General features: G+C 21.7%; 8 protein-coding genes across 8 annotated transcripts in view; 1 reads left to right on the forward strand and 7 right to left on the reverse strand. All coding sequences in view use genetic code 6, as the record gives it.

Moving 5' to 3' along the window:
- Positions 1–748: 748 nt before the first annotated feature.
- Positions 749–3,235, reverse strand: TTHERM_00225980 (transmembrane protein, putative). Its single transcript, XM_001014229.2, has 3 exons — positions 1,485–3,235; positions 1,089–1,330; positions 749–1,020 (listed from the first exon to the last, which is right to left on the reverse strand). Exons 1-3 carry the CDS (start codon positions 3,200–3,202, stop codon positions 851–853), a joined length of 2,130 nt encoding a protein of 709 aa, XP_001014229.2. The 5' UTR covers positions 3,203–3,235; the 3' UTR covers positions 749–850.
- Positions 3,236–3,860: 625 nt separating this feature from the next.
- TTHERM_000225986 (hypothetical protein) lies at positions 3,861–5,089 on the reverse strand (the record flags this gene model as incomplete). Its single annotated transcript, XM_012797279.1, has 3 exons — positions 3,861–3,955; positions 4,017–4,131; positions 4,490–5,089. The coding sequence occupies 3 exons, from the start codon at positions 5,087–5,089 to the stop codon at positions 3,861–3,863; spliced, it is 810 nt and encodes a 269-aa protein (XP_012652733.1).
- Positions 5,090–5,102: 13 nt separating this feature from the next.
- On the forward strand, positions 5,103–5,408 carry TTHERM_000225987 (hypothetical protein; the record flags this gene model as incomplete). The annotated part of the gene is made up of 1 exon (XM_012797280.1): positions 5,103–5,408. The coding sequence occupies one exon, from the start codon at positions 5,103–5,105 to the stop codon at positions 5,406–5,408; it is 306 nt and encodes a 101-aa protein (XP_012652734.1).
- A 1,148-nt stretch (positions 5,409–6,556) lies between these two features.
- Positions 6,557–8,740, reverse strand: TTHERM_000225988 (AMP-binding enzyme family protein; the record flags this gene model as incomplete). The annotated part of the gene is made up of 3 exons (XM_012797281.1): positions 6,557–6,726; positions 6,796–7,037; positions 7,197–8,740. 3 exons carry the CDS (start codon positions 8,738–8,740, stop codon positions 6,557–6,559), a joined length of 1,956 nt encoding a protein of 651 aa, XP_012652735.1.
- A 711-nt stretch (positions 8,741–9,451) lies between these two features.
- On the reverse strand, positions 9,452–11,829 carry TTHERM_000225989 (AMP-binding enzyme family protein; the record flags this gene model as incomplete). Its single annotated transcript, XM_012797282.1, has 3 exons — positions 9,452–9,621; positions 9,687–9,928; positions 10,097–11,829. The coding sequence occupies 3 exons, from the start codon at positions 11,827–11,829 to the stop codon at positions 9,452–9,454; spliced, it is 2,145 nt and encodes a 714-aa protein (XP_012652736.1).
- Positions 11,830–12,205: 376 nt separating this feature from the next.
- Positions 12,206–14,571, reverse strand: TTHERM_00225990 (transmembrane protein, putative; the record flags this gene model as incomplete). The annotated part of the gene is made up of 3 exons (XM_001014230.2): positions 12,206–12,375; positions 12,437–12,678; positions 12,851–14,571. 3 exons carry the CDS (start codon positions 14,569–14,571, stop codon positions 12,206–12,208), a joined length of 2,133 nt encoding a protein of 710 aa, XP_001014230.2.
- Positions 14,572–15,285: 714 nt separating this feature from the next.
- TTHERM_00226000 (cytochrome P450 family monooxygenase) lies at positions 15,286–15,810 on the reverse strand (the record flags this gene model as incomplete). The annotated part of the gene is made up of 1 exon (XM_001014231.2): positions 15,286–15,810. The coding sequence occupies one exon, from the start codon at positions 15,808–15,810 to the stop codon at positions 15,286–15,288; it is 525 nt and encodes a 174-aa protein (XP_001014231.2).
- A 1,732-nt stretch (positions 15,811–17,542) lies between these two features.
- Positions 17,543–17,593, reverse strand: part of TTHERM_00226010 (hypothetical protein) — a gene marked incomplete at both ends in the record, with an annotated part of 750 nt that continues 699 nt past the window's right edge. Inside the window, one exon of the mRNA XM_001014232.3 lies at positions 17,543–17,593. This exon is cut by the window's right edge and continues 699 nt beyond it. Coding sequence (XP_001014232.3) covers positions 17,543–17,593 — 51 coding nt within the window.

Below are 17,593 nucleotides of genomic sequence, written 5' to 3' on the forward strand. Positions count from 1 at the left end.
TAGTTGAAAATAAATTTTAAAAATAGTAAAAATACAATACATTTCCTCTTCTGCTAATAATGATAACGAACTGACAGTTAACAATTAATAAAAATTAGGATTTTGATTTTGAGCTTTCTATAAAACTTACAAATTTGATTGGAATATAATTCATATGTTTAAATGTGTAACCCCATCATATAGTTGAAAATACAGATTTCAAGCTTTTATTATCTCTTAAGTTTCCTTGAAACTAAATTCCTTCTAAAAAGTATTTCAGAACTAGTTGATTTTAAAATGAAAATTAAAAAATAGGGGAAAAGATTTTTAAAAAATTTTTTAAGCTAAACATATAGTCAAGTATTTTTTTTATGTTTTGATAATTTTTACAATTTAAATTTTTTATAATGCATAAATTAAATTCTAATAGTTAATTTTTAAATATTCATTTTTTCTTATAAACAAAAAAACAAATATGAAAAATTTTGATAATAGGGTGGCGAATAACACTTTTTCCTATATTTTAAGCCTGATTTATTTTTTGTTGATCAAATTTTTAAATTCTTTAAAATAATTAAATTATTTTGATAATACAAAATAGTTAATGTTGGAGAGTTTTTTCAGTTAAGTTTACTTTGCAATTATTTATTTCTTTAAAATATTTCTATTAAATTTCATTTAATAACTTTCTTTAATATGTTTCATAAGTAAATTTATTCAAATTTAATAAAGTATTTTAAATATTTAAATCAAATTTTGACATCATTATTTTTAGAAAAGCTTAGAATTTATCATTTAAAAAAATATTATGACAAAACAGAAATTATGCAATTTTACAATATTTATTTTTAAATAATATGAGCTAAATTGATCAATTTTATTAATGAATTAATAAGGAAGATAGTATTCTTTTGTCAATGTTATCCAAATTTGATCTATTTTACTCACATTTTTTTAAGAAATCATTAATATTTTATAATTACAATTCTTTTGATTAAAGAATTTTATACTACTCTTTGAAGTGATTTTCAGTTGCTTCCTCTTATTTATTTTAAGTAAATTTTTTAAGTAAAAAAAAATTATAAATAAATAAATGAATTAGATAATACCTGATAAATAATTCATCTTTGAGTTTTCCTAATTTTTACTTTGTTTTTCTATGTCAATTCCAATTACTTATAATGCAGCAAGTTATTATTTATTTAAAATCATCATAATAGCTTTCTTAATTAACAAAATTTCTTTATAAAAGGAATAGTAATCTAAACTTTCATCTATTCGCTACTCTATTTCATTAATAATCTATTATTTCAATCCTTTAGATTATTAATACTCTTTTTTCTTACAAAACCTATTGCAATAAAAATTTTTTAAATTATTTTATTTTAATAATTAAAAGTATATTTGAATAATAAAGATAAAAATAAAGAATATAAATAAAATTTAACTCAAAAATTGAGGTTTCATTAAATATTACTTACTGGTTGAAATAAAAATTGGCTTACTTAAATTAAAAGAGCGTCTATTCAAGCTTTAGATGAACTGATTTATCATTCAAATTTGAAAATATTTTATTTATTTGCTCATTTTATTTTTTAATAACCTTAGTCCCTCTTTCTTAACTTTCTAATTAATTTGATTAACTAGTTTTGTTTTTTCTATTTAAGCTATTAGGGGTTAAAGATACTCCATTTACAAGCTTATTACTAGAATCTTTCATCAATAATTAGAATTATTGTTATTATTGTTGTTATTATTATTATTATTATTATTAAATATTTCTAATTCCACTTTGTGCATAACTTTTTTAATTTTGATCAGACTTATTTAAATTTAGTCTAATCTAATAATCTGATTAGTTGTCTTAATTACTTCTAAGTGATTCTAAAACATCATCTGGTTTTTAGATTTAAGTTTGTAACTCTTCCAACACGTAGTCTTAACATGTATTTTATGTATCATTGCTAAGCTGTTATTAAAATAATTTTTTGCAAGATTTTGGTGATAAAGATGGAATAAATATATCTTTCTTATTGTCTTCATCATAATTACTATTTAATTTTTCTTCAGCTTATTCATCATGAACTATATCATTTTATTAAGTTTAATTATTAAGGTTGACAATTTTATTATGCTACATAATACGCAAATATGTTCCTGAAAAGAAGTCCTTCATTAAGATAAAAAAAATGTCTCTTCTTATAATTTTTTATGCTAATTTCCTACAAAACGAGCCTAAAAGCAGTAAAATTGCTAATGTGCTATTACAAAGTGCTAAAACTTCTGTAAAAATTGGAAATTGTATGTAAAATTAGGTTTAACTTTCATCTACACCAATTGAAATTTCACTTATATATGCAAGACCGGTATCTTTAAAAAATGTATTATGATCATAGATAGAAGTGAGGACTGATTATGATAATGGGGATGAAAAAGCTTGTTAATGTTAAACTATTAGACCTTACTATACTGAAGTAACTTAGTTTTGAATTTTTAGCTCATTATACGTGAGAGAATTTGCAGAATTCGTAAATATTTAACTTTTGTATTACTACTCAATTTGACTTGAAGTTATGTTAAATTAAGAAATTTATGTTTTCATTTAGAGTCTAAAGGGAGAAAAGCCAATGAATTAATCTATTTCTTATTAGTCAGCACAATTAACTGGGATGTCAGTTTTTTAAAAATCAACATCTTAGCATTTATAAACCATTAATGAAACGTAAGAAAAAATATTTTGATTGTTGTTTCTAACTAGCTAAGGATTAGATAATTTGCTAAAATCAAAGCAGCTCATTCCTTACAATTCTTGTCTTTAGCATTTAATTATATCTAAAGATACATATGAATTACTGGTATTACTAGTAGAATTAGCATATATAAAAATTGCTTTAAAAACAAAATACGTTTTATTTTATTGGGCCTATAATTAACTTAAGTATTATCCACTTTTAATAGAGACAAAATCAAAACCAAACATTTCGTTGTTTAAATCAATATTAATCTAGTCAATAACGAAAGATTGCTATCTGAATTTTGGATCCATCTATCCAGTAAAATATTGATGGGATTAATACACAAAGTAAATGAGTGTTATTAAGATAATTGATATTGTTAAAATTGCACCTAAGACAGTCCTTTTTCTTAACCTTTATCTATTAGCATTAAACTAAATTGACTCGGAGAAAATGTCAAAATCTTTTAAAAATTCTCTCATTTTCATTTAAATCTCTACTTATTTTTAAATCAATTTTGTTTGCTTTTATTTTATTAATTAATTTACTAACAATTAAAGAAATTCAAAAGATTAGTTTTTTATATCAAATATTGTCTTTCAACTCAATATTAAAAAAAAACTGTTTGTTATCTTTGTTGAAAATAAATTTTAAAAATAGTAAACTCAACACATTTCCTCTTCTGCTAATAATGATAATGAACTGACAGTTAAAAATTAATAAAAATTAGGATTTTATTGTTTGTGAGCTTTCTATTAAACCTACAAATTTTATTAGGGTATTATTCATATGCTTAGATGTGTAACACCATTATATAGTTGAAAATACAGATTTCAAGCTTTTATTTTCTCTTAAGTTTCCTTTAAACTAAATTCCTTCTAAAAAGTATTTCAGAAGCAGCTGATTTTAAAATGATAATTAAAATAGGGGAAAAGATTTTAAAAAAATTTTTTAAGCTAAACATATAGTAGTGTGTGTCTTAGAATTTATTATTTAAAAAAATATTATGACAAAACATAAATTATGCAATTTTACAATATATAATTTTAAATTATATGAGCTAAATTAATTGATCAATTTTACTAATAAATTAATAAAGAAGATAATATTCTTTTGTCAATATTATCCAAATTTGATCTATTATACTCATTTTTTTTTTTAAATCATTAATATTTATAATTGCAATTCTTTTGATTAAAGAATTTCATACTGCTCCTTGAAGTGATTTTCAGTTGCTTCCTCTTATTTTAATAAGTATATTTTGTTTAATAAAAAATTATTAATAAATGAATTAGATAATACCTGATAAATAATTCCTCTTTGAATTTTCCTAATTTTTACTCTGTCTTTCAATATCAATCCCAATTACTTATAATGCAGCCAATTATTATTTATTTAAAATCATCATAATAGCTTTCTTTATTAACAAAATTTCTTTATAAAATGCATAATAATCTAAAATTTCATCTACTCACTAGTCAATTTCACTAATAATCTATTATTTCAATCCTTTAGATTATTAAAACTCTTTTTTCTTACACAACCTATCGCAATAACAATTTATTAAATTATTTTACTTTAATCATTAAAAGTATGTTTGATGAAAGATAAATAAATAAAACAAAGAATATAAATAAAGTTTTAAATATTGAAATCGAAAATTGAGGTTTCATTAATATTATGAAATAAAAATTGGCTAACTTAAATTAAAAGAGCGTCTATTCAAGCTTTAGATGAACTGATTTATCATTCAAATTAGAAAATATTTTATTTACTTGCTCATTTTATTTTTTAATATTCTTAGTCTCTCTTTCTTAAGTTTCTAATTAATTTGATTAACTCATTTTCTTTTTTCTATTTATGCTATTAGGGGTTAAAGACACTCCGTTTACAAGCTTGTTATTAGAATCTTTCATAAATAATTAGAATTATTGTTATTATTAAATATTTCTAATTCCACTTTGTGCATATTTTTTTAAATTTTGATCAGACTTATTTAAATTTAGTCTAATTTAATAATCTTATTATTTGTCTAAGTTGGTTTAATTGTTTATTATGTTGTCTTAATTAATTCTTAATGATTCTAAAAAATCATCTGGTTTTTAGATTTCAGTTTTTAACTCTTCTAACACTTAGTATTAACATGTATTTTATGTATCATTGCTAAGCTGTTATTAAAATTATTTTTTGCAAGATTTTGGTGATAAAGATGGAATAAATATGTCTTTTTTATTGTCCTCATCATAATTAAATTTTAATTTTTCTTCAACCTATTCACCATGGACTATTTCATTTTATTATGTTTAATTATTGAGATTGACAATTTTATTATGCTACATAATCTGTTAATATGTACCTGATAAGAAGTCCTTCATTAAGATCAAAAAAATGTCTCTTCTAATAAATTTTTATGCTAATTTCCTACAAAACGAGCCTAAAAGTAGTAAAATTGCTAATGTACTATTACAAAGCGCTAAAACTTCTGTAAAAATTGGAAATTGTATGTTAATGTAGGTTTAACTTTCATCTGCAGCAATTACAATTTAACTTATACTTGCATTACCAGAGTCTTAAAAATATGCATCACAATCATAGGTATAAGTGGTGAGTGAATATGATAATGGGATGAATAAGTTTATTAACGCTAAGCTATCAGACCTTACTATACTGAAGTAACTTAGTTTTGAATTCTGAATTCATTATATGTGAGACAATTAGCAGTATTGGCGAATAATTAAATTTTATATTACTATTAGCGTTAAACTAAATAGACTCAGAGAAAATGTCAAAGTCTTTTAAATATTCTATCATTTTCATTTAAATTTCTACTTATTTTTAAATCTATTTTGTTTGCTTTTATTTTATTAATTTATTTACAAACAATTAAAGAAATTCAAAAGATTAGTTTTTTATATCAAATATTGTCTTTCAACTCAATATTAAAAAACAAACTGTTTGTTATCTTAGTTGAAAATTTTTTAAAAATATTAAAAACTCAATACATTTCCTCTTCTGCTCATAATGATAATGAACTAACAGTCAACAATTAATAAAAATTAGTATTTTGATTGTGAGCTTACTATAAAACTTACAAATTTTATATGTTTAGATGTGTAACCCCATCATATAGTTGAAATTACAGATTTCAAGCTTTTATTTTCTCTTAAGTTTCCTTTAAACTAAATTCATTCTGAAAAGTATTTCAGAAACAACTGATTTTAAAATGAAAATTAAAAAATAGGGGAAAACATTTTTTTTAAAATTTTTTAAGCTAAACATATAGTCGTGTGTGTCTACAGATTTATGGACAGATACTAATAATTAAAAATATATTTACTTAGTAAAAATTTCTTAAATTTAATATAATGAATGCATAACTCAATTGAGATCCTTAATTTGTTGAATCAGAAATTAATATAAAACAATCACATTGTGAGTATTGAAAAATAAAAAAATAAATATGGTCTTATCTTTCAAAATTTATAATTTTTTTTTGAAAAATTTGGCATCACCTATGAATGAGTACAACAACTAGCAAAAGGCTATTTAGTTTATATGTTTATTATAATCTGACTGAGAAATAGTTTGCTTGTTTGTTACACGATAATCTAGAATAATTAACTTTTTTTTTAAAAAAACTTCCCATATTTTGTTTAAAACTAAAATTGAAAAAATATACCTTGTTCTACGATTATTTATTATTTATTTAAATTTATTTTTTATATTTTTTTGATAATTAATCCATTAATTTTAGAATACCTTAGGACAATAAAAAATTTTAAGATAAAACATAAATTAGGTAATTAATTTTACAATACTTAATTTTATATAATTTCTTTTGATCAATTTTACTAATAAATTAATAAGGAAGACAATATTCTTTTGTCAATATTATCCAAATTTGATCTATCATGCTCACATTTTTTTAAGAAATCATTAATATATTATAACTATAAATCTTTTGATTATAGAATTTCATACTGCTCTTTGAAATGATTTTCTGTTGCTTCCTCTGATTTATTTTAAGTAAATTTTTTTAATAAAAAAATATAAATAAATAAATCAATCAATTAAATAATACCTGATAAATAATTCATCTTTATGTTTTCCTAATTTTTACTTTGTTTTTCCAAATCAATTCCAATTATTTATAAAGCAGCAAATTATTGCTTATTTAAAATCATCATAATAGCTTTCTTTATTAACAAAATTTCTTTGTAAAAGGCATAATAATCTAAACTTTCATCTATTCGCTACTCAATTTCACTAATAATCTATTTTTTCAGTCCTTTAGATTATAAAAACTCTTTTTTCTTGTACAACCTATCACAATAATAATTTATTAAATTAATTTAAATTAATTACTAAAACATTATTTGAACAAAAATAAATAAAATAAAGAATGTAAATAAAAGATTTCATTATTGAACTAAAAAATTGAGATTTCATTTAAAATTATTAATGAAAATAAAATTGTTTTACTTAAATTAAAAGAGAATTTATTCAATCTTTTGATGAACTGATCTATCATTCAAATCTAAAAAAAATTTATTTATTTGCTCGTTCTGTCTTTTAATATTCTTAGTCTCTCTTTCTGAAGTTTCTAATTAATTTGATTAACTCATTTAAGCTTATCTATTTAAGCGTTTAGGGGTTATAGATACTCCATTTACAAGGTTATCATTAGAATCTTTCATAAATAATTGGAATTATTATTGTTACTAAATACTTCTAATTCCACTTTGCGCATATTTTTTTTAATTTTGATCAGACTTATTAAAATTTAGTCTAATCTAATAATCTGATTATTTATCGAAGTTAGTTTACTTGCTTATTATCTTGCTTTAATTAATTCTTAATGATTCTAAAATTTCATCTGGTTTTTAAATTTAAGTTCTTAACTCCTCTTATACTTAGTCTTAACATGTATTTTATGTATCATTGCTTAGATGTTATTAAAATTATTATCTGCAAGATTTAGGAGTTAAAGATGGAATAAATATATCTTATTTATTGTCTTCATCATAATTTTTATTTAATTTTTCTTCAGCTTATTCATCAAGGGCAATTTCATTTTATTAAGTTTAATCATTAATGCTGATAATTTTATTATGCTACATGATCTATAAATATGTCCCTGAAAAGAAGTCCTTCATTAAGATCAAAAACATGTCTCTTCTAATAAATTTTTATGCTACTTTCCTACAAAACGACCCTAAAAGAAGTAGCATTGCTAATGTGCTATTGCAAAGCGCTAAAACCTCTGTAAAAATTGGAAATTGTATCTGAAATTAGGTTTAGCTTTCATCTAAACCAATTACAATTTCACTTAAAGCTTTAAGACCAGTGTCTTATATAATTTAGTTACGATCATAGGAATAAGTGACAATTTATTATGATAATGGAGATGAGAAAGTTTGTTAATCTTAAATTATCAGACCTTACTAAACTGAAGTAATTTAGTTTTGAATTTTTAACTCATTATACATGAAAATATTAGCAGTATTCACGAAAACTTAACTTTTATATTACTACTAAATTTGACTTGAAGTTATGTTAAATTAAGAAATTTATGTTTTTATTTATAATTTAAAAGCAGAATAGTTAATTAATTAACTTATAATTTATTCGTCTGCACAATTATCTGGAACTGAAGTCTTAATTGAATCAACATCTTAGCATCTATAAACAAATAGTTATATGTAAGATAAAATGCTCTGATTGTCTTTTAGAACTAGCTAAGGATTAGATAATTTGCTAAAATCTAAGCAGTTCATTCCTTACAACTCTTATCTTTAGCATTTAATTATATCTAAAGGTACATTTAAATTGTCGTTTTTATTTTTAGAATTGGTAAATGCAAAATTTGCGAAGAAAACAAAATATGTTTTATTTTATTGGGCCTATAATTAACTTAAATATTATCCACTTTAAACAGAGAAAAAATCAAAACCAAATATTTCATTACTTAAATCAATAGTAATCTAGTCAGAAATGAAAGTTTGTTATCTGAATTTTGGGTCCATCTATCCAGTAAAATATTGGTAGGATTGATACACAAAATAAAACAGAGTTATTAAGATAATTGATATTGTTAAAGTTGCACCTAAAATAGTCCTTTTTCTTAACCTTTATCTATTCGCGTTAAACTAAATAGACTCGGAGAAAATGTCAAAATCTTTTAAAAATTCTATTATTTACATTTAAATCTCTACCTATTTTTATGTAAATTTTGTTTGCTTCTACTTTTTTACTAATTTACTAACAAATTTAAAAATTCTAATGATTAAATAAACAATTATGGCAGTTGAAAATAAATTTAAAAGTAATAATAACACAATATATGCTCTCTTTTACAAATAACAATAATAAATTTACTAGTTAAGAAAATTTGAATAAATTCATATATTATAATTGGATTTACTGTATATTATTATTTAAACATAATAAAATTTATATGGTATTCTGTCAAATAAAAATTCAGAGAAAAGCCCCTCAATTTTTAATTTCTATTTAATTTTTAAATTTTTCTTTAAAATGTTTCATATGTACATTAAATTAAATTCAAATTTAATAAATTATTTTAAATATTAAAAACTTTAATCTAACATAATTAATTTTGGCATCATTATTTTAGAATAGCTTAGAATTTATTATTTAAAAAAATATTATGACAAAACAAAAATTAAACAATTTTACAATATTTAATTTTAAATTATATGAGCTAAATTAATTGATCAATTTTACTAATAAATTAATAAGGAAGATAATATTCTTTTGTCAATATTATCCAAATTTGATCTATTATACTCACATTTTTTTAAGAAATCATCAATATATTATAATTATAATTCTTTTGATTATAGTATTTCATATTGCTCTGAGAAATGATTTTCAGTTGCTTCCTCTTATTTATTTTAAGTATTTTTTTTAAATAAAAAAATATTAATAAATAAATAAATTAGATAATACCTGATAAATAATTCATCTTTGAGTTTTCCTAATATTTGCTTTGTTTTTCAATATCATTTCCAATTACTTATAATGCTGCAAGTTATTATTTACTTAAAATAATCATAATAGCTTTCTTTATTAACAAAATTTCTTTATAAAAGGCATAATAATCTAAACTTTCATCTATCCGTTACTCAACTTCACTCATAGTCTATTATTTCAGTCCTTTAGATTGTAAAAACTCTTTTTTCTTACACAACCTATCACAATAATATTTTATTAAATTCTTTTACTTTAATCATTAAAAGATTATTTGAATGAAAATAAATAAAATAAAGAATCTAAATATATTTTTCAATTATTGAACTCAAAAATTGAGATTTCTCTTTATCATTAAATATTACTTATTGAAATAAAAATTGGCTTACTTAAATTAACAGAGCATCTATTCGAGTTTTAGATGAACTGATTTATCATACAAATTTGAAAAAATTTTATTTATTTGCTCATTATATTTTTTAATATTCTTAGTCTCTCTTTCTTAAGTTTCTAGTTAATTTGATTAACTAGTCTAATTTTATCTATTTAAGCGTTTAGAGGTTATAGATCCGCTGTTTGCAAATTTTTTACTAGAGTCTTTCGTAAATAATTAGAATTATTGTTGTTGCTATTATTATTACTAAATATTTCTAAATAAACTTTGTGCATATTTTTTTTCACTTTGATCAGACTTATTTAAGTTTAGTCTAACCTAATAATCTGATTATTTATCAATGTTGGTTTACTTGTTTATTATGTTGTCTTAATTAATTCTTAATGATTCTAAAAAATCATCTGGTTTTTAAATTTAAGTTTGTAATTCTTCTAATACTTAGTCTTAACATGTATTTTATGAATCACATAACTGCTATTATTAAAATGATTTTTTGCTAGATTTTGGAGTTAGAGATGGAATAAATATATTTTTTTTATGTTCTTCATCATAATTTTTATTTAATTTTTCTTCATCTTATCCATTAAGAACAATTTCATTTTATTAAGTTTCATTATTGACATTAATAATTTTATTATGCTATATGATCTGTAAATATATTCCTGAAAAGAAGTCCTTCATTAAGATAAAAAACATGTCTCTTCTGATAAAGTTTTATGCTAATTTCCTACAAAATGACCCTAAAAGCAATAACATTGCTAATGTGCTATTGCAAAGTGCTAAAACCTCTGTAAAGATTGGAAATTGTATGTGAAAGTAGGCTTAGCTTTCATCTGCATCAATTACAATTTAACTTATACATTTAAGACCAGTGTCTTATATAATAGAGCTACGATCATAGGTATAAGTGATTAGTGATTATGATAATGGGGATGAAAAGGTTTGTTAATCTTAAACTATCAGACCTTACTAAACTGAAGTAACTTAGTTTTGAATTTTTAACTCATTATACGTGAAAGTATTAGCAGTGTTAATTAACACTTAATTCTGATATTACTATTAAATTTGATTTGCAGTTATATTATATTAAGAAATTTATGTTTTTATTTAAAACTTAAAGGGAGAAATATTAATTAATTCATTTATTGCTTATTCATCAGCACAATTGTCTGGAATTTCAGTTTTAACATAATCAACATCTTAGCATTTATAAGCAAGTAATATTATATAAGAAAAAATACTTTGATGGTCTTTTAGAACTAGTTAAGGATTAGGTAATTTACTAAAATCAAAGCAGTTCATTCCTTACAATTCTTACCTTTAGCATTTTATTATATCTAAAGGTACATTTAAATTATTGATACTACTATTAGAATTAGTAGCTATAAATTTTGCTTTAAAAACAATATATGTTTTATTTTATTGGGACTGTAATTAATTTAAGTATTATCCTTAATAAACAGAGAAAAAATCAAAGCCAAACATTTCATTGTTTAAATCAATTTTAATTGAATCAGAAATGAAAGTTTATTACCTGAATTTTGGATCCATCTATCCAGAGAAATATTGGTAGGATTAATATATAAAGTAAATCAAAGTTATTAAGATAATTGATACAGTTAAAATTGTACCTAATAAAGTTCTTTTTCTTAACCTTTATCTATTAGCGTTAAACTAAATTGACTCAGAGAAAATGTCAAAATCTTTTAAAAATTCGACTACTCTCATTTAAATCTCTACTTATTTTTATGTCTATTTTGTTTGCTTTTACTTTATTAATTTACTAAGAATTTTAGAAATTTCTAAGTTATTAATTTACTAAGAATTTTAGAAATTTCTAAGTTATTAATTTTTTATATTAAATATTGTTTTTCCAAATCAATATTAAAAACTGTTATGATAGTTGAAAATAAATTTTAAAGTCATAAAAAAAGAATATATATACTCCCTCTTCTGCAAATAAGGATGGTGAACTAACTAGTTAAGATTTAATAAAATTTGAACAATAGCTTAAAATTTGTTATTTAAAAAAATATTATGATAAAACATAAATTATGCAATTTTACAATATATAATTTTAAATTATATGAGCCAAATTATTTGATCAATTTTACTAATAAATTAATAAAGAAGATAATATTCTTTTGTCAATATTATCCAAATTTGATCTATTATACTCACATTTTTTTAAAAAATCATGAATATTTTATAATTATAATTCTTTTGATTAAAGAATTTCATACTGCTCCTTGAAGTGATTTTCAGTTGCTTCCTCTTATTTTAATAAGTATATTTTGTTTAATAAAAAATTATTAATAAACGAATTAGATAATACCTGATAAATAATTCCTCTTTGAATTTTCCTAATTTTTACTCTGCCTTTCAATATCAATCCCAATTACTTATAATGCAGCCAGTTATTATTTATTTAAAATCATCATAATAGCTTTCTTCAATAACAAAATTTCTTTATAAAATGAATAATAATCTAAACTTTCATCTACTCGCTAGTCAATTTCACTAATAATCTATTATTTCAATCCTTTAGATTATTAAAACTCTTTTTTCTTACACAACCTATCGCAATAACAATTTATTAAATTATTTTACTTTAATCATTAAAAGTATGTTTGAAGAAAGATAAATAAATAAATAAAACAAAGAATATAAATAAAAGTTTTAATTATTGAAATCGAAAATTGAGGTTTCATTAAATATTACTTACTGATTGAAATAAAAATTGGCTTACTTAAATTAAAATAGCGTCTATTCAAGCTTTAGATGAACTGATTTATCATTCAAATTTGAAAATATTTGATTTACTTCCTCATTTTATTTTTTAATATTCTTAGTCTCTCTTTCCTAAGTTTCTAATTAATTTGATTAACTCATTTTTTTTTTTCTGTTTAAGCTTTTAGGGGTTAAAGACACTCCGTTTACAAGCTTTTTACTAGAATCTTTCATAAAAAATTAGAATTATTGTTATTATTAAATATTTCTAATTCCACTTTGCGCATATTTTTTTTAATTTTGATCAGACTTATTTAAATTTAGTCTAATCTAATAATCTGATTATTTGCCTAAGTTGGTTTAATTGTTTATTATGTTGTCTTAATTAATTCTTAATGATTCTAAAAAATCATCTGGTTTTTAGACTTTAGTTTGTAACTCTTCTAACACTTAGTATTAACATGTATTTTATGTATCATTGCTTAGCTGTTATTAAAATAATTTTTTGGACGATTTTGGTGATAAAGATGGAATAAATATGTCTTTTTTATTGTCTTCATCATAATTACTATTTAATTTTTCTTCAACCTATTCATCATGGACTATTTCATTTTATTATGTTTAATTATTGGGATTGACAATTTTATTATGCTACATAATCTTTAAATATGTTCCTGAAAAGAAGTCCTTCATTATGATCAAAAAAATGTCTCTTCTAATAAATTTTTATGCTAATTTCCTACAAAACGAGCCTAAAAGCAGTAAAATTGCTAATGTACTATTACAAAGTGCTAAAACTTCTGTAAAAATTGGAAATTGTATATTAATGTAGGTTTAACTTTCTTCTGCACCAAGTACAATTTAACTTAAAGAATTAACGCCAGTCTCTTAAGCAAATGTGCTACCATCATAGGAATAAGTGATGAATGAGTATGCTGATGGGGATTAAAAAATTTATTAATGCTAAGTTAAAAGACCTTACTACACTGAAGTAACTTAGTTTTGAATTCTGAACTCATTATACGTGAGAGATTTAGCAGTATTTGCCAATATTTAACTTTTATATTACTACTCAATTTTACTTGTAGTTATGTTAAATTAAGAAATTTATGTTTTTAGTAGGAGTCTATAGGGAGAAAAGTTAATTAACTAATCTATTGTTTATTTTTCAGCACAATTATCTGGAATTTCAGTTTTAATATAATCAACAACTTAGCATTTATAAACATATAATATTATGTAAGAAAAAATATTTTGATGGGTGTTTATAACTAGCTAAGGATTAGATAATTTACTAAAATCAAAGCAGCTCATACCTTACAATTCTTACCTTTAGCATTAAATTATATCTAAAGGTACATATGAATTATTGGTGTTACTACTTGAATTAGTATATTAAAAAATTGCTTTATAAATAAAATACGTTTTATTTTATTGGGCCTATAGTTAACTTATGTATTATCCTGAAGAAAGAGAAATAAAATCAAAACCAAACATTTCATTGTTTAAATCAATGCTAACCTAGCCAGGAAGGAAATTTTGCTATCTGAATTTGGGATCCATCTATCCAGTAAAATATTGGTTGGATTAATACACAAAATAAATGAGAGTTATTATGATAATTGATATTGTTAAAATTGCACCTAAAACAGTCCTTTTTCTTAACCTTTATGTATTAGCGTTGAACTAAATAGACTCAGAGAAAATGTCAAAGTCTTTTAAATATTCTAATATTTTCATTTGAATCTCTACTTATTTTTATGTCAATTTTGTTTGCTTTTTTTTTATTAATTAATTTATTAATAATTTCCAAAGATTAACTTATAATATAAAATATTGTCTTTCGACTCAATATTAAAAAACTGTTTGCTATCTTAGTTGAAAATAAATTTTAAAATAGTAAAAATACAATATACTTCCTCTTCTTCTAATAATATTGATGAACTGACAGTTAACAATTAATAAAAACTTCATTTCGGGCATGCAAAAAAAGTGCAAGGATTCAAGTGTATTTAACAGATTTTTAAATTTTACATTATTTATTTTTGAATCAACAAACTAATTTTAGGAATGTGGACTTATTTAAATATAATAGTAAATTTTTTTAAATGTAAAAAGCAATTTTGAAGCTATTTTCAAAAATTTGATTAATTAATTACAAATATTCTTTAAAGATGAACCCATTTTCTAAGTTCAAAATAAACTAACTAATCTGGAAAAAAACAATACATTTTTTTTAGTCTTTTTAATAGGTTCTTGACTAGGATTAGGTAAAATGTTGTAATTTAGCAAATAGTTTGTAAGAATACAATTTTCTTCAATAGCTAAATACTTTCCAATACAGTTTCTAGAGAGAAGGGAGTAAAGTTAAACGCATTTATTTATATTAATAAAATAAATTTAAATGTTTCAACAATAATAAGTAATTTTTTTAAGTAAATTATTCTTTTTAATTCATCCATCTATAAAAGTCAAATTTTTCAGGATTTTGGTATAAGTCTGGATTGCTTTGACTGTAGATAAAATGTGTATTTACTAAATATCCTTTTTTAACCAAAAATTCACCTATCTCTATATCTTTGTTTGCATATCTTCCTAAAACTGCTCTGACGGAGGAATAAGTCTTTAGGATACTTTCAAAATAGAATGAACCAATAGCATTTAAGAGAGATCTTCGAATGTAAGTGCTTTAAATAAGTCTTATGGGTCTTAGCTTTAAATTATAGATTTAAGGATATTTATTACTTCATCTCTTGCCTCTTCTTAAATTTTTGAATTTTAGGAAAGATAGTAAAGTGAGACACCTGTCATATTTCCTATTTTATCAGTTCCTACAAAGATGAGAGCACATAAATTAATAATAATTTCATCTATGATAGTTTCTTTGTTTTCATTCAAAGGGATTTCTTTCAAGTAGAGGTCTAAGAAATTTCTTATAAATAAGGAAGGATCTTTTTAAAGTTCCTCTTTTCTTTGCATGATAAATTGTTTAAATGTATATTTATATATACATTTAAATAAGAGAATAAAGTTTTTCTTTTTTCATAGGGAAAATATTCTAACTTTTCCTTTTTAAAATTACATCTTTTAGTAGAAGTAATTTTTTTGTCTAAAGAATACGGATTGAATCAATAAGCAATTAAACAATTTCTGATGAAAATAAAATAGTACTCCCATCTTCCCTTTTAATAATAATATTCTTAGAATTTTAGCTGAAAAACGCTCTAAAGGCAACTTCTGAAGTTAATTTTTCACAGATTTTACAACTTGAATCATTTTTTAAGCGCTATTATTTAGATCTTAAGTAATCTCATCAGAAACTACAAGGCTTACCTCTTTGATTATTGGGAAATCATTTTTTATTTCATCAAAATAGAATGATTTATCCAAAAATGTCTCTATCTCTACTTTTCTTTACCACTCACACAGAGTAAAGAATTAGAAAACAAAAATACAAATAAATGCTTATGAAATATCCATTTTTAAAAAAGCATCATGATTTTAGTGAACTTATTTAACAATCTCAGGATCTAATCTACTCTTCTTTGATATTTAACATTTCTTCTGTTTAGTTGTTAAAATTTAATCTTGTTATGTTATATTTTATTACTAATCCAGGTATTAAAATATGATGAACTGGATAGAATTATATTTTAATACCTGGATTATGCTTAATTTTAAATGTAAAAAAATATTTTAAAATATTTATGAAAAAGTATGTAAAGGCATTCTTCAATAAAATACATAAATTGAATATAATATATAAATATATATAGAGTATAAAAAGAGTTCAAATACAATATTCAATTATTTTTTCAAAATTTTGAGAGTTTTAACTTAGAATTTATTATTTAAAAAAATATTATGACAAAACATAAATTATGCAATTTTACAATATATAATTTTAAATTATATGTGCTAAATTATTTGATCAATTTTACTAATAAATTAATAAAGAAGATAATATTCTTTTGTCAATATTATCCAAATTTGATCTATTATACTCACATTTTTTTAAAAAATCATGAATATTTTATAATTATAATTCTTTTGATTAAAGAATTTCATACTGCTCCTTGAAGTGATTTTCAGTTGCTTCCTCTTATTTTAATAAGTATATTTTGTTTAATAAAAAATTATTAATAAACGAATTAGATAATACCTGATAAATAATTCCTCTTTGAATTTTCCTAATTTTTACTCTGTCTTTCAATATCAATCCCAATTACTTATAATGCAGCCAGTTATTATTTATTTAAAATCATCATAATAGCTTTCTTCAATAACAAAATTTCTTTATAAAATGAATAATAATCTAAACTTTCATCTACTCGCTAGTCAATTTCACTAATAATCTATTATTTCAATCCTTTAGATTATTAAAACTCTTTTTTCTTACACAACCTATCGCAATAACAATTTATTAAATTATTTTACTTTAATCATTAAAAGTATGTTTGAAGAAAGATAAATAAATAAAACAAAGAATATAAATAAAAGTTTTAATTATTGAAATCAAAAATTGAGGTTTCATTAAATATAACTTACTGATTGAAATAAAAATTGGCTTACTTAAATTAAAATAGCGTCTATTCAAGCTTTAGATGAACTGATTTATCATTCAAATTTGAAAATATTTGATTTACTTCCTCATTTTATTTTTTAATATTCTTAGTCTCTCTTTCCTAAGTTTCTAATTAATTTGATTAACTCATTTTTTTTATGTTTAAGCTTTTAGGGGTTAAAGACACTCCGTTACAAG

Source organism: Tetrahymena thermophila (assembly GCF_000189635.1).
Source record: "Tetrahymena thermophila SB210 genomic scaffold scf_8254665, whole genome shotgun sequence".
Classification (NCBI taxonomy): Eukaryota; Ciliophora; class Oligohymenophorea; order Hymenostomatida; family Tetrahymenidae; genus Tetrahymena; species Tetrahymena thermophila.